This window comes from Patella vulgata, chromosome 3, assembly GCF_932274485.2.
Source record: "Patella vulgata chromosome 3, xgPatVulg1.2, whole genome shotgun sequence".
NCBI classification, from domain to species: Eukaryota; Metazoa; Mollusca; class Gastropoda; family Patellidae; genus Patella; species Patella vulgata.
In genome coordinates, this window is record NC_065881.2 from 85,717,759 (window position 1) to 85,735,624 (window position 17,866).

General features: G+C 35.4%; 1 protein-coding gene across 1 annotated transcript in view; it reads right to left on the bottom strand.

The window, feature by feature from the left end:
* LOC126816454 (deoxynucleoside triphosphate triphosphohydrolase SAMHD1) overlaps window positions 1-17,634 on the bottom strand; it is a 49,469-nt gene extending 31,835 nt beyond the window's left edge. Inside the window, exon 1 of the mRNA XM_050543045.2 lies at window positions 17,323-17,634. Within this exon, the coding sequence (XP_050399002.1) occupies window positions 17,323-17,335 (13 nt within the window). The 5' untranslated portion in view covers window positions 17,336-17,634. The remainder of the gene's footprint in view (window positions 1-17,322) is intronic.
* Between the last annotated feature and the right edge of the window lie 232 nt (window positions 17,635-17,866).

Consider the following 17,866-nt stretch of genomic DNA (forward strand, 5'->3'; position numbering starts at 1 on the left):
GGGGCAAAGTCTTGAAGTCAATATCATCCGTTTTCAAGGTTGCAAACACGACTTAAATGGTCAATTTAAATCAACATACATTGATGTTGTTATCTTACCATGAAAAGTTGAGCTTCTGGCATTTAAGACAAAATGAAAATGTTAAAATTGGCACACGAATCGTGTGTCAGAACATTTTTGAGCACAATTTGTATGAAGCGACTTGATGAACGAGGCTAAACATATCCCATGTAGGAGAATACTACCAGTGTAGACTGGAATAACTACCATTCAATTCGGACTCGTTGCGTATTTCGCCGAACATTACTGATTAGAAATTACAATAATAACCGAAACGATTGAATGTAAACCGGTTTATATACATTCATATTACATTATTTTATGTGTTGTGACCCATTTGTGTCCATTTCCAGGTGCCAAAGAATAGCGATTATAATATTAAATTATTTCATGACAATATCTTTTATACAAGAATCTATTATTGAACAAGGAAACGTAATCATAACAAAAGAGCTGTATAGTCAGTACATTGCCAATCTGTTAGAAGTATATACCAGTTTTTCAGAGGATGGCAGCCAAGATAATAATATATTTGGTGATTTTACTATTTTCAATTTTGAAAGGAAGATAGTGGATTACTTTGGACCACAGAAATTGACATTATTATCATCAAATACTAAAGGAAATATCATTTATAACAATAGAATGAATGTTGAAGCAAAGATTCGTGACATGGCATACATATTACGGAAGGAAATACTAAATATATCAAAGTCCACTTTATCATCAAAATTATCAGTGCAGGATATAATTCAAGGAGAGGTTTCTGTACCAGATTTATTAATCGACTTTTTACTCATTTATTAGGCGGGCCTGGCCAGAGAGGTAGGAAAACAGAAAAAAATGTAAGAAAAATTTCCTCAATTTCTCAAGATGACATGTACACTATTTGTGTGGCAAAATTAAAACTTCCAAACATTTGACTCTTGTAATGGCGATGAAGAGTATAACAGGAAGCCTAAGAAAAGTAATTGATATTTAAATCGTTAATTACAACGCCATTGATGAACTAGAGACGAATTAACATACAGTTTACAGGAAGAACAGATTACGGTTCCACATGGAATACACGGCTTGGGACAATTACTACAAACTGTATCAGATACAAGTACCAGTAATGAAACAACTGACAATGATAACCAGCTTCCTGTTTGTCGGAAAAGATGGTCATTTACTCCAATCCTTTTAAATCTGGTTGAATGACAATATGATGAAAATAGATGAAACACATCCTGGAATATCTGACGAATTCCATAGAGGTGCCCTTCCCATACGCAGAACAGACATTTAATGCAGATACTGCTGATCGTTTTTCAGGTATTAGTATCATCATAGAAATTCCATAGCAGCTAGACGGAAATGGTCCATGTCTCGTTATATGAGGGCAACTATAGTTGGACATGTGTTTGAACATTTAGGCATTTCCAGACCTGAAGATGAAACTTCTGAATTGAGACAAGCTAATATTCAGAAGAACACAGCACATCGCATCAAAATTACTGAAAGAATTGTAAACATGTCTAATCCATTCAAGAATAATGCGGAACAAGATATATTAATTAACATTAATCAACAGATTTCCTTTTAAACGTTTATGAAAATGGTAACATGTCTCGTGACAAATGTATTTCAGAAGTTATTGCAAACCCCTCCTGGTTTGATAAACACATAAAACGGTCAAAACCAAGCACATTTGCTTTTGACGGTACCTAAAAGAAACGGAAAAAAACCCGGCAAGATCATAGGCTACAGTTGAAAATGGAGAAAGATATGATGAGTCGATTTCTTTATCAAAAATAAATTAAGACCTGGTGATTACCAGATCTTATCCGCTCACACAATGCCACTTGTGTTTAGTTATATAGATGAAACCATGATATCAACTCAAACATCTTTGCTTTTGAAGGCCCTTGAAAGCAGAATAGAGTCTTGTGAGCCTAAATGGATTTTTTCCATCTTCTTGGATACCCCCCAGCAACATTTGGTGCAATTGCTGGTTATATTTTGGTTAAAATATGTAATGTGTTGTGTCAAGATATCCATTCTGTATTTGACAGAAATGAAAAATCATCGATAAAGGACATAGAGAGAGATAGACGTGCTGGTTTCTATCGAGACCAAGAATACAGCATTTCAGGTCCAAACATGAGACTACCATCAAACTTTACATCAGCATTAAAAAATGACATGTTCAAAAAATCTCTGTGCAGTACATAGTTAGCAATTGAATGTGTACTGACTTTTTGCCAGTTATTAGATCTAAGACATGAGGCAAAATTTGACCCCTTTTGTGGGCGTGGCAGATGTATCACATTTAAGTGGTCAGATTAGGGGTTTGCCCCAATGAAACCAGTCAGATTTGATATTTTTAGAACCGTCTCATAATTAGCTAACATTTGACACCAATTTCAATCTTATTACTTATGAGGCATTTTTGGGCCCCCGGACACACTTTTTAGGGCAGTCAGAAAGGGGTGTGGCCCCATTTTTTTCGGTCAGATTTTACATTTTAAGATTCAGATATAGCACCACAACATTTCAAAACTATTTCTGATCGTATTACTTATGATGCAAATTTTGACCTTTTTTGTGGGCGTGGCAGATCGGGCAGATTTTAAGTGGTCAGATTAGGGATATGCCCCACTGAAACCAGTCAGATTTGATATTTTTAAAATCGGCTCGTACATAGCTAACATTTGGCACCAATTTCAACTATATTACTTATGAGGCAAATTTTGGCCCCCGTCAGCACTTTTTAAGGCAGTCAGAAAAGGGCATGGCCCCACTTTTTCTGGTCAGATTTATATTTTTTATATTCATACATTGTATGGCAACATTTTAGAAATAATTCTGATCCTATTACTTATGAGGCAAATTTTAGTCCTTTTTGGCCCTTTTTATCTGCCCCTCCCAGCCAAATGCCCCACTGAAACCTCGTAAGACTGGGTGTTTTGAATTTGCCCTATCAATAGCTGCCAATTGATATAGTCAAACCTTCTATTACTTATGAGGCAGTTTTTTCGTCACTGGCTCTTGGTCTAATACTACAGATTTGTTGATGTAGAACAATTATCTGGCTCAGATGGAGTGTTGCTTTTAAAGGCTCAATACCACTCTTGTTGTAACTGAATAATATGTCCCAATCTTTATTCTGGTCAACAAATTGTACTATTTTATAGTTCAAAATTTCGTTTTACTTGTCTTTACTACACTAGGATCTGGAAGAGTTGTTATTTAATTCGTGTTCTGAATGGCTGGGGATAAGCCAATGAAACGGTCTGTTACGGCGAGCTTTAGGCGTGTTTTGCACGGAACTGTGGGTAATCCACTAGTAACATCAATGCTGATTGGTTAATCATATGTCTGATGTCATAAGGTCAAAAGTCAAAAACGAAATATAGATCTGTATTTTAGTCAGATTGATAAAATAATATTTTTAAAATATTTTAAACATACATTATGCAAGAGCTAAATCTGCCTATTGCAGGTCTTTATGTAGGCCTGAAATGTTATCTAAATTATTCATTACACAATAATTAACTTAGGCAGACCATAATCAACTCTCGATGTCATCGCTAGCCTGCAATATTAATTGGATTAGGATCGGATTTGCTGCTCAACTTTCAGTCATGATTTAATCATGAAATGGATAATCGAGACTATGTTTTTTATCATACCGATTTTAGTAATGATGATCGAGGACCTAAATTCTATCACTAAATTCTCGGTTCAGAGTGGATCAATTTGACTGATATTTTCAACAAATCGTGTATACTTTCTATTATCTAGTTTTTAACTATTATAGTGAGAACAACCAGCTGTTTATCTAATCTTTAATTTTTAAAATATTTTAATTTTCAAAATATTTTAATTTTCAAAATATTTTAATTTTCAAAATATTTTAATTCTTACAATATTTTAATTTTTAAAATGACTTTGGCCCTTCTTTCCCGGGGAAATTACTATTCATATATATTTCCGCTTGCACAGTCTTGGTTCATGTAAATAAACATGAAATTCTACACAAGTTAGAAGAGAGGATAAAGCTAACTAGTCATCTCTCCAACAAACTGTGTAAAGATAAGTAATTGCATGTATACATGTACATGTAGTTTAACTGCCCAACACATATTTTCAGAGAAATTCTAAGCATGCCAGGAACAGTGACATGTAGGTTCACAAGTCTGTGTTCGTGGAATTGTTTGCCAAATTTCTTAAAATTCCCCAAATTCTAAGAAGTACACAATTCATATAATTCAGATGAAGTCTACTTTCATTATCAATGCAATAACGTTAATACACTATGTCAATAACTTTACTAACTATGTCAATAACGTTACTAACTATGTCAATAACTTTACTACACTATGTCAATAACGTTACTATGTCATTAACTTTAAAAGTCAATAATGTGACTAGTCAATAAAAGTTTTACCAATATAATCTAAAACAAATGTCAACATTGCATTTAAAGACACATCTACACTGTAACATACCCTTCAGACGCTTATTTCTAAACCAGTTCAAAATCGACAGCGTTTTTAAAGATGGGTTCCCAGAAAAGTATTTATTGGGTGGTTTTTTCCAATAAAAGTATGGTAATTTTGGTATAGATGGAAAGTAGAGATATCCAATTATACTAGAAAAATACTGGAGCGTATACAGGGCAAACATGTACTGCTTCCCCTAATCAACAGACCGACGATTAGGAATTTCGGCACGCGTGATGTCAAAGGTCACACGCGACATTGAGCGCTTGATGTACAAGTTGATAAACTCTATGAAGAGTTAGATGTACAACACTTTCTGAGATAAAAATGACGGAAAAAGACGCGGGTAGTGGATAATCCAAGAATTTAATCAGGATTCGATATTTGTAATAAATAGTAAGCGATTAAAGACAACGTCGTCTTATGTATGCAATGAATTCTCCTCTGACTTCCAAGAGAGGTAGGTCACGTGACGTAAACATGACCTGGTTAGATCAAATTTTTACAGCAGGACATTCCTTCGCAATTACAATGTTTGAGAAGGATTTGAAGCAAAGTTATGACAAATTAATTAGTTTGAATATGTTTTTAGTCCATATATACCATTAAATCACCCAGTTTGTACACGGGAATGTATCTTTAAGACAGGGTCGTGTTGCAATCACACATACTAAAAGCCAAACCAGTTTAACTATTCTGACCCCTTCGGTCGGAGGTTCAAGTTAACTATGTCTGGGCAACTTCATATTATTTCTTCGATCCTCAGACACTTTCGATAAAACTGGCACTGCATGACGCCGACATTTTCCTAGGAATGTACATGTAACTTACTGAGTACTGCGCATGTCCAAAGCATGCTGAAGCCGGGCTTCTAAAGTCGACCCGTTCAGATGGCCAAGATGAACCAGTTTAAAATAAAAAGTCTGCTTGAGGACAGGTCGCGAGCTGGGTTTTTCAACTGGTTTATTTGCCTCACATTTGCGTTCAGATGACAAAATTAAACTGGTTTAACGATCCCTGGGGGTTTTAAACCAGTTCAACGTCCACTAGACACAAATTACATGTAGGTCATTTCAGGACTAACTAACATATGGTTCAATTTTATTTCAATAATTTGATTGCGGGTACGGGTCTTTAGCTGTGGGAGAAAACAGGAGGACCCAGAAAAAACCCTACTCCTTGTCACATACAACCAAGGATTCGAAACCACGCCAGTTGACTCAATAACAGACCTTATGATGCAACGCGCACGTGCTAACCATCCGGCCATCCAACCCCCTTGCAGCATGAATGACCTGGCAAAGAACATTAATGTGCAGGTAAACAATCAACAAAGTGCAGAGAGAAAAAACCACTGACAATGTCCAGACAAAACTTCCTGCACGATGCATGCCGATTTTCATCCACTCGGTACAAAAAAGCAGAACGTTAAACTCCATTTCATTTCAGGATTTTGCCTGAACTGCAGTATTTCTGCCTACCCTTCACACTGTCTATAAATAACTTTAGCACAAGATATTTCAAGCTGACTGCAGCCAAAAACTACAACAGTGACAATCGTAGATCCTTGAAAACCAATAAAATTCATTGTTTCACGAACTAAAACAATTGCGGAAAGGACAGGGGTGATGACAATATAATATACAACCATTTTACAATGCATGTATAGAAATTACAATCATACTTACATGTACAAATATTCAAGCCTTGATATTGAAATATTTAGCAACTTATCTACAAGTCAGTTGATACAGGAATCTGTGTACATGTGTTATATACATGTAACAAGTGGACTATTTATTACAGATCAGCTGGCTCCGAGTCAAAATCGTGAGTCATACATGTATTACTACGCGAGTACACTCCCTGGAATTATTAATCAGATTTCTTATAATTCACCAAATTCTAAGAAATCAGATTTCTTATAATTCACCAAATTCTAAGAAATCCAAAATTTCTGTAACTCTGGTTAAGTCTACATTCATTCTGTAAGGGGGTTGGATGGCTGAATGGTTAGCGCATGCGCGTTGTATCATAAGGTCTGTCATTGAGTCAACTGCCGTGGTTTCGATTCCCCGGTTGAAAAAGATACAGTACATGTGAATTTAATTATTATGTGTCATCTATTTATTTTGGGATTTCAGCAGGTGACATCAGCCTTACTGTTGGCATGTTTTATTGATTATGAGAGAGAGAGAGAGAGAGGGGAGAGAGAGAGAGAGAGAGAGAGGTTTATGGTCCACTTGGCACTAACTAGGTCGTTTTGGGACTAAAAAATGGTTCAATTTTATTTCACTAATTCGTTTGTAAATAGGGGTCTTTAGCAGTGGGAAAAAAACGGAGGACCCGGAGAAAACCCACGAGGTTGGACAGGTGACCCTACTCCTTGTCACGTACAACCAGGGATTAGAAACCATGCCAGTTGACTCAATGACAGACCTTATGATACAACGTCATCCAAGCCCCCAAATAAACAAGGTATGCACCGTAAGCCAAAAGACATAATCTGATTGGCTAAAAGTTCATGGATTACCCTACACAAGCCAGATAAGAGTAACAATATAAAGATAAGATAGGTTGCCAGGCAATGAAACAAACGCCCACAGCAGCTAAATCGTCCGAGTGATCAACAAGGGTTGTTACATATTTATTCTTTTGTGAGAGGAGAGAGAAATGGGGTTTAACGTCCACTCGACACAGACTAGGTCATTTCGGGACTAACATATGGTTCAAATTATTTCCATAATCCGCTTGTGCGTAGGGGTCTTTAGCAGTGCGAGGAAACCGGAGGACCCGGAGAAAACCCACGAGGTTGGACAGGCGACCCTACTCCTTGTCATGTACATGTACAACCGCTGAATCGAAACCACGCCAGTTGACTCAATGACAAACTTTACGATACAGCACGCACATGCTAACCATTCAGCCACCCAGCCCCTCTTATTCTTTTGTAGTTAATGGGGGCATTTAAAGACAATTTCATACAGATCAGATTATAATTTTTGTTGTTTGAGGGTTCACAAAGTTCTACAAACTGAAACAAGGACCTTAACTCAGGAAGCAATTTACAGACAATTTTGAAATTTGACAGGCTTTTTCGTTTTACTAATTTAAATAATGCATATAAATTTCATACAAATCGAAAGTTAACTTTTGTCATTCAATCGTTCATAAGGTTCACAAAGTAAAACAGGGGCCATAACTCTAGAAATAATTGATGGAAATTGCTGAAATTCAATAGACCACCGGTTCACAAATTTAAATGATGCATATAAATTTCATACATATCGTATGTTTGAGTGTTCACAAAGTTACACAAAGCGAAACAAGGGCCATAACTCTAGAAGTAATTATTGTAAACTGCCGAAGTTCAACAGACTTTGTGGTTTGACTAAACTAAAGGATGCATATAAATTTCATACAGATAGGATGATAACTTTGGCATTAGAGCGTTCACAGGTGCAACAAATTGAAACAAAGGCCATAACTCTAAACATAATAAACAAAAAATTGCTGAAATTCAATAGGATTCTTCTTTTTACTAATTCAAATGACACATATAAATTTTATACAGATTGGCAGATAACGTTTGATGTTAGAGCGATCACAAGGTGAAACAAGTGCCATAATTAATGGAAATCGCTGAAATAATGCATATAAATTTCACAAAGATCGGATGATAACTTTTGGTGTTAGAGCGTTCACAGGGTTCAATAAGTGAAACAAGAGCCATAACTCTAGACGTAATAAACAGAAATTGCTGAAATTCAATAGGCTTCTTCGGTTCACTAATTTAAATAATGCATATAAATTTCACAAAGATCGGATGATAACTTTTGGCGTAATAGCGTTCACAAGGTTCAACAAAGTGAAACAAGGGCCATAACTCTAGACCTAATAAACAGAAATTATTGAAATTAAATAGGATTCTTCATCTCACTAATGTAAACAAAATATATAAATTTTAAAACAATTGGATGAAATCGTGGACGATGGATGGATGGACCGACAGACGGGGGTGACGGCAATATACGTCCACATTTCCATGTGGGCGTATAAAAATAATATTCGATCATACTATTATTAAGATAATATTCACAAACAGCTATCTGATTTCTACCGCACCATGACACAAGTATAAAATTCCCAGAAAATCAAAACTGACTAGAAGCTATCTGATTTCTAGGGCACCATGACACAAATATAAAATTCCCAGAAAATCAACACAGAGTAGAAATTCTGGAAAGTAAATGATCAAGTTTTGTTTTAGACAACTTATCTACATTTGTATCACAACAAAATGATCAACACAAATATTTCTTTTTAAGTACCTGAATCCTGACCAGGATTATAAGTAAATCCCAATTTTATTTCAATAATACACTTGTGCAAAGAGGTATTAACAGATGATGTGTTTTTCTCTGTTTTAATGCATGCAGCCTGTTTCAAACATGAAGAAACTTTTTAAATTCTCAAAATCGGTTAATAAATAAGTTTTCTATGAACATTTTTCTCATCGCAGATGGCAACATTTTTCTGACAAAAAGTAATAGACTTATCTATAGGCAAATCACGCCCTCGAAATAGGGCTTTTTGAGGCTAAAATAGTCTTTTAAAGATCCTACAATAACTCTGGTAATATCAAAAGCAATAAGTTGAAATTTTGACACCCAGATGAAAAATGGACGACAAATTCAATTCTGTCGTCAAAATGCCTCTGCAACATACGCGTTCCGTGAGATGGTGGCCATCTTGGATTGCAGTTAAAACCGCCATTAAAATGTACTGCAATTATGAGGTCAGCATCAAATGACACTACACGGCTGTTAAAAATGCTTCATTCTGCACTCCATAAAGTAAGTTTGATCTACTTCATGACTTCAAAGAAAAATGGCGGCCATCTTGCAATCCAAGATGGCCGATATGCCAGATTCCGTCACAATCGGGTGTCATTTATTCGGTGCTCAAAGTATGGGTTGTAATATATCATTGGAAAGGTATTGAAGAGGGAATTACAGTTTCCAAATGTCCAATACCCACCAGAGAACATATTAAATAAAGAAGTTGTTTTTAGACATTGTTTATTTTGTTCAATATTTCAAAGATGAGACGTGGAATGTCGAAAGTTGATGCGCCTTCATGAAACTGCTTGCATCTTTCACAAATACATGAAAAATAGGTTTCAAAAGTTTTATATGATATAGGAATGCTAAATTCCCTCACATATTATAATTGGAAAATGAAATGAAAGATTATTCTATAATTATTTACCAAACATTTCATCAATAATCAAGTAGTCTAGCTTATATAGGCCCAGTAACCTTTACTGACAATCTAACATGTAAAATTAACTAATTTTAATTGAGTTACATTTTAATAAAAATAATAATTTTAATAGGCCTATTAGATTATTGAAAAAATTTTGGTAAATAATTATAGTTTTCCATAATTTTACTAATTATATTAATATCTAAAATTAAACCATTTTTATTGCGTTACATTTTAATCAAAGTGATAATATTAATTAGCCTACATGATTACTGATAAAACGATTGGTAAATAATTGGAGTTTTACATAATTTACTAATTATATTAATATCTAAAATTGATCCATTTTATTGAGTTTCATAATCAAAATGATAATATTCCTCAATGAAAACAGTTTTTTTTACCGACGACACATATATCATTATAATCTACGATATTTCATAAAGGTTCTCACCGTTTTAAAATTCCAGCCGCAACATTGAGTTTTAGAAAAATTTGACTTCAGTCTTTTAAAACATTTGTATCTCAAAAACTATACCCGCCATTTTAATTGTGTATGCCGCGGAACCTTGCGGGGTTCTTCCTGATGATTCGTTGAAAGTTTCAATGACGTACTTGAAGAACTTTCCGAGCTATGAGAATCCCCAGCGAGATACCGCTCAAAAACCCGGGCGTGCCGTGAACACTAATTAATTTGCTAATGGAAAAACAATGGCTAACTGCCAGTGACGTAATATTAGCGTGGGTATTTTATAACTTGTGTTTTGAGTGCATTATCAATAAAGAACAAAAACGAAACTTGTATCACTAGAAAGGTAATTTAATTGGCTTTTTATTCATATAGGTTAAAATATGTTGACACAAATTGTGGGTTTTTTATCGGATATTTTTTCTTGGCACTCTGTGCGCGAGGAGTGTAGGACACGGTCAATACGCTGACTGAGTGTCACACAGCGCTGAGGACGAATGTGGTAATTAGCAGTGGGAGGAAACCTGGAGAAAACCCACGAGGTTGGACAGGTGACCCTACTCCTTGTCACGTACAACCTGGGGAATCAAAACCACACCACTTTACTCAATGACAAACCTTATTATGATACAGCGAGCATGTGCTAACCATTCGGCCATCCACCCCCCCCCCCCCTTTTAGTTTTAAGCTGTCTGTTTTAATTTAAGAGACCATAGTTCTAAAGATATTATAAAATAGACATGAACAGTACTCTTACCAATGACAATTCTTCGAACTGATCAATCAAAATTGAAGACTAACAATACACTAGTGTCCCATTGATTACACCAATGTTAATTCTTTAAACTGATAGATCAAACTGATTATACATGTACGTTACCACATTTATTTGCTGTTTATCTGATAACAAGCAGGTCTATACATGTAGATTATCTAATATTATCTGATATTTTACTTGATCTACATGTAAAATATATTTTGATTAAATTAAAGTGGGGCTTACAATTACATTCTTTTCAACTAGGTGCAACTGATAACAACCAGTTGTAAGTGTGCTTACATGTACCTGTACGTCGTACAAATCAACAACTGAAGTCGGAGCATTTATTGCGATTCGGAGCTGATAGTGATTACACTTAATACACGTTAAACAAATTGAATCCCAAAGGCATGGTCTGCCTTGTAACAATTCTATTATTACATTATGTGACATCAGATTTTTCATATTTACATGTACAGTCTCATGGTATATTTTTTATATGATGTTGTTTTTGTGGAAAATAGTTGTAAAAGTCAGTTGTAAGAGCTCTCATGTCGACAACAACTGAATGGAGTTGCAGAAAGTTGAACATGGGCTATTGGCTTTAACTGTCAGGAACTTCACTTGTCGCTTTAAGTTGTATAGGCACTCAGGGTCGCTCATTGTAAGTCATAGCCCTTTCAGACGCTTAAGTTGAAATGGTTTAAAAACCCCGGGGATCGTTAAACCAGTTTAACTTAAGTGTCTCAACGCAAATGTGGGGCAAATAAACCAGTTTAAAAAAACCTGCTCGCGACCTGTTACATTCCTGTGAAAATATCGGGGTCAGACAGTGCCAATGTTATCGAAAGCGTGCGAGAACCGAATAAAGAATATGAAGCTACCCATGCGTATAGTTAACTCTAACCTCCGACCGAAGAGGTCAGAATAGTTAAACTGGTTTGGCGTATACTATGTGTGAACGCAACAAGATGCTGTCTTAAAAAAAACAGCGATTATGAACTGGTTTAAAAATAAGCGTCTGAAAGAGTCAGTGGAAGCTATTTGCTCTCAGTTAGTTGTCAAAATGATAGGTGTCAAAACGACAAATGACAGTTGCTCTCACTTGGGAAATAAAATGACAGTTGCTCTAAGTTGTCACAATGACAGTTGCTCTCAGATGCCACAATGACAGTAGCTCTCAGTTGTCACAATGACAGTTGCTCTCACTTGTCAAAATGACAGTTGCTCTCACTTGTCAAAATGACGGTTGCTCTCAATTGTCAAACTGTAAATGGCTCTCAGTTGTCAAAATGACAGTCGCTCTCATTTGTAAGTTCGACACAAGACCCACTTTAAATAACTATATTCAAAATTACCAATAGTTTATTTCAATAATTCGCTTGCGCATATGGGTCTTTAACAGTGGGAGGTAACCGGAGTACCCAGAGAAAACCCACAAGGTTAGAGTTTTGTTAAATTCAAGTAATTTTAATTAGTTGTGTTATTCTATCAACATGCCCCTTTAACTCCAACTTGTTTAATATAAATATTCCCAGGACATTTACACACATACTCCTCATACCAACTATCAAACTTGTCACTCATTTAAAACAGGTGGTAATTATATATCTTCTAACCTTCCAGGAGGGGTGAGTGCAAGCCTGAACAGAAGGCACCTATCACAGATATTGTCAGACATAAATTATCACACAATATTTTTATTATACAGTCCTACACACAAGCCAAAATTCTGGCTCCAATGGAGCTGCAGTAAGATCTCTAATGCTGTCAACACCTATAGCTACTGTCTCATTATTATAAAACACATGGCCATAGACCCACTGAATCTTATCTTTATAAATGTATTGTATTTCAATATTTTTTGGTTGTGGGAGGAATGTGCTATCTATGTTGGCACACAATATCAAATTTCACACCGATGTTAATATTGCATAATATAAAGATATCCAATGCTCATTGTATCATTTGATATACTAGCAGACGGCTTATATTATATTGTACTGTTCCTTTCAAACTGGAATTTCATTATGTTGAAATTAAGAGAATTGCCACTGAGAAGAGATGATAATGATTCCAGATTGTGGATTATTTTGGATGACTTTATAATATATCTTAAGAACAATCAATCAGAAAAGGATAGGATTAAATTATTGAAGAAATATAACATTAAACGAGAAGTAGAAAGATACCAGGGAGGACATATCAAAGTTGTTGGTGGCACAGAATGCATAAGTACTTTGGCTATTCTAAAATATATTTTTAATCATTCCGAGGACTTTGAAAATTGTTTTTCCATTGGAAACCAAATAAGTAAAGATTTTTTCTCTTCGGTACCATCAAAAATTCAATTACAAGGTACACTATTAGATCTTTACAAAGAAATATCAAATTTACTTGTTGGGAAGGACGATCATAAATATCTGAAGCTTGATGAATTGAAAATTCCATTCCTTGAACATTCATATAAAGTTATTTTTACAAATGAAGAATGGTCAAGAATATGTTTATTTGAGCACCATTTTGCGCAAAGCTTGTGCAGTGAGCCTGTAAGTGATAGTATTAAAAGGCGTTGGGACTATCTCAAATCACTAAAAGAAGCTAAAAACCTAAGCAAATCTGTTGTAAAAAGTGCCCAACAAACTATTAAATTGAGAAGTCAAAGGATAACATCAAATGCTGTTAGTGAAGAAATACAATTATCCACAATCAACAAACAATGTACTTTGTACTGGACAAAGTCAAAGCCAGGTGCCTTATATCCAGAGAGGGAAATGGGGTTTAACGTCCACTCGACACAAACTAGGTGTAATATATGGTTCAATTTTATTTCAATAATTCGCTTGCGCATAGGGGTCTTTAGCAGTGAGGAGAACCGGAGGAAACCCATGAGGTTGGACAGGCTACCCTACTCCTTGTCACATACAACTCAACGACAGACCTTATGATGCAATGCCCACGCGTTAACCATTCGGCCATATAGAGAGAGAGAGAGAAATGGGGTTTAATGTCCACCCCACACAAACTAGGTCATTTAGGGAAAAACATATGGTTTAATTTTATTTCAATAATTCGCTTGCGCATAGCGGTCTTTAGCAGTGAGGGGAACCGGAGGAAACCCATGAGAAAACCCACGAGGTTTGACAGGCTACCCTACTCTATGTCACATACATGTACAACTCAACGACAGACCTTATGATGCAATGCCCACGCGTTAACCATTCGGCCATATACATACCTTATGTGATACTTTGTCCTGGACAGTATGAGGCAGGTGCTTTATATCCAGGCTTGATTGCGTGGTTCAATGGTTTAATTTGGGTTTTAAGTGATAAGGTCGGTCTTTGAGTTGAGTGCCCTGGTTTCGTTCCCCAGTGGGGTCGCTTGTCCAACCTTGTCCAACCTTTTCTGCTCCAACTGGGCTAATCAGGACGGGGAGTCCATAAACACTTTTATTAACTTCAGCAGGTAGCCGAAGGTAAATAAATGTCACATTTAATAGCTTAACCTTGCAGAAAGGCCATTTTAATGCCCTTTTAGTTTTAAAAGACATAATACATTGTTGGAGTACCAGGGCGAATCTTTATGAAAATAATCTGTTCTTTCTTCAAATTCATGTGCTATACCAGACTTGATAATAAAACAATGAACGAACAGTAATTATTCACCTGGTGGATCCACACTTTTGTCCCGTATCATTTGTTTGTGTTTAATAACGATAAAAGAACACTTGTTGAACATCGTGCTATATGTGTACAAATAAACGAGTGATTGTTTTCCATATAAATTATGTTGTGGTTTTTATTGTACTCAATCGCTAAATGACACTCAAGAATTTTTTCGTTGCTGTAACAACATAAATTTAGAGAGAGAGAGAGAAATGGGGTTTAACGTCCATTCGACACAAACTAGGTCATTGTGGGACTAACACACGGTTCAATTTTATTTCAATAATAAGCTTGCGCGTAGGGGTCTTTAGCAGTGGGATGAAGGACTAGACAGCTGTCTTTGTCAGGCCCTCTGTCCTGCATAACTGACAAGGAGAAACCACGCCAGAAAATCTCGATGAACTTTCTCGGCCAATGCAGGGATCGAACACCCGACCTCAGAAATGGTTAGACTGATGTCTTCTGTCTTGCCCCAGCAACAGTAGTGGACCGTCCTAAGGCCTTCCTTTGAGCAAGTTTTGTAGTCATTTGACTACAAAAAAGTTACTGGCCTATACATGTACATGTCACTCCCTTAATTTCCAATAACACTGACCCCAAACTGTAGCCTACTGTACATAGCTTAACATACATGTAAATAAACCAATTCCCATCGACATAAAGGTGAAACCATACCGTATAATTATATGATTTGATTAAACCCAATTGCTATGCAAAATTTCTGTTCGGTTTAAAATGGCCGACGAACCAGAATCACAGGGTGTTTTTCACTCAAAAATACAGAAAAACTGTTCAGTAAGATTATGATTCCAGTGTTCCACTCTTCACTATAATTTGTAACATAATTACTTATTTCCATGCAAACTGTGATGATATGTGTTGAAAATTTTGCAATTAAACCTAATTTTTCTAGCTCAAAGCCTTGAATAGTGTATACATGTAAATTGCCGCCTTAGATAAGAATTATCACAGCTATAAATTGCAGCTAAGTGTTGTTGTGACAAGATTGTGTAAGAAACATATTTTGACATTATACACTCGCCCCACCCCCACCACTCTCTTTAATTCAGCCAGTGAAGACTACCAAACTTGTATCAATTTTAATTTAAAAATGTTTACATCCATTCCGTCGAAAATATAATGAATACACTTCAAGAGAGGATTAACTTTACTTTTCAGTATAGATATCCGGAATTTTGGATTAAGCCCCGCAGTTTTATTTTAATAAATAGCCCCCTCGCCCCCCACCGTTCACTTAACTTATTAATCTTAATGTGCCAGAAAATTATTTATATATTTCAAAAGAGAAATGGATGTGCTTTTTTGTGATATGTAACAAGATATCGGGATGATCACCTTTCAAGGCAAGTAAATATAAATGTGCCAGAAAATTATTTATATATTTGAAAGGAGCAATAGATGTGCTTTTCGGTGATAGGATAGCAAAATATATGTAATTTCATATTAAGACCCGTATTTTTACTTTGTATACCCCTACCCCCTTCATTTAATAGAGTTTTATACCCCTCGTCTTTGATCATACATGTACATGTACTTATTTCAACGTTATATCTAATTTAAAATTGTGTGTAAAAAGCACATAGAGCATACTTTAAGTGTGGAATTGACGCTATACAAATGTTCATATTATTATTATTACTATCATCTTTCAAGGCAAGTAAATATTGATGTGCCAGAAAATTATTTATATATTTGAAAAGAGCAGTGAACGTGCTTTTCAGTGATATGTTTAACATGATATCTGGAAATTAGTATTAAGACCTGTATTTTTACTTTGAATACCCCTACCCCCTTCATTTAATAGAGTTTTGTTTCACACAACTTTGACCATCTATAAAGGTAAGTAAATATGAATGTGCCAGAAAATTATTTATATATTTACAAAGAGGAATGAACATGCTTTCTACTGATATATAGCATGATATCTGAAGTTTCTTATTAAGACCCATAATTTGACATTGAATACCCCCCCACCCCCCGTAATTCTTTAATAGAGTTCAGTATTATCCTACTTCAATAGTTTGTCAAGGTACGTAAATATTAATGTGCCAGCTAGAGAATTATTTATATATTTGAAAAGAGAAATAATGAATGTGCTTTTCAGTGATATTAACATGATATCTGGAATTTCGTATTAAGACCCATAATTTGACATTGAATACCCCCCCCCCCCCACACACACACAGGTAATTCCATAGAGTTCAGTATTATCCAACTTTGATAGTTTGTCAAGGTAAGTAAAGATAAATGTGCCAGAAAATTAAGCCTATATCTATATATATTTGGAAAGAGCAATGAATGTGCTTTTCAGAGATATGTAGCATGATATCTTTCTTAGTGAAGGATAAGTTACTGAGGGCTGACTTGATCTCGGCAATAAAAACAGTGATTTTTCTCATAGATGATTGATAAGGTCATAGATCATTCTAATTTCTAAATAAGTTATTTATATAATATTTATTAATATATCATATATATGGTAAGTCCAAAGTCTGCCAGCTAAATGAGAAATTTTGCAATCTCATCGTCACAAAACAACAAGTAGAGTCAGTTCGAATGAGTAAATAAATATTTTAAAATACAAACTTCTTTCAATCATTTCTTCTGTCACCAAACTTCGATTTCTTCCATATCAAATCTCCCTCGTTTCACCGTTACAGGTTACGTTGATTCGGAACCGAAAGTTGATTCAGCCTCCACTGATGGGGTACATGCGCATTACTTTAACTTACCCATCGGTTCCACAGACGACACAAATCAAAAGTACACAAAATCCATCCAAAGTCAGCAATATTTCACCCAGTATCACCCTTATTACTAATATATTTCGTTTAAATGAATGTTCCGGGTGCTAATTATGTTATTTTGTTTTTACAATTATTCCGTTTTTGTGATAAAATTGGACTTTCATGCGCACATGCTTGCAAAGGGAAAGGGACATAACTCCTGAATAACTATCTAGGAGGCAGACCACGATTAATTTCACAATTGACTTCAATGTTAATTCTGGTCTCTTTGCCTGGCTCAAACTTATCAGAAAATTTTCGTTGGGCTGAATGCTTTTCACCAAAATTTGTATGAGATTGACCAATCAAATTTTGACATACACAACCTTGAAGTAGCATACTAA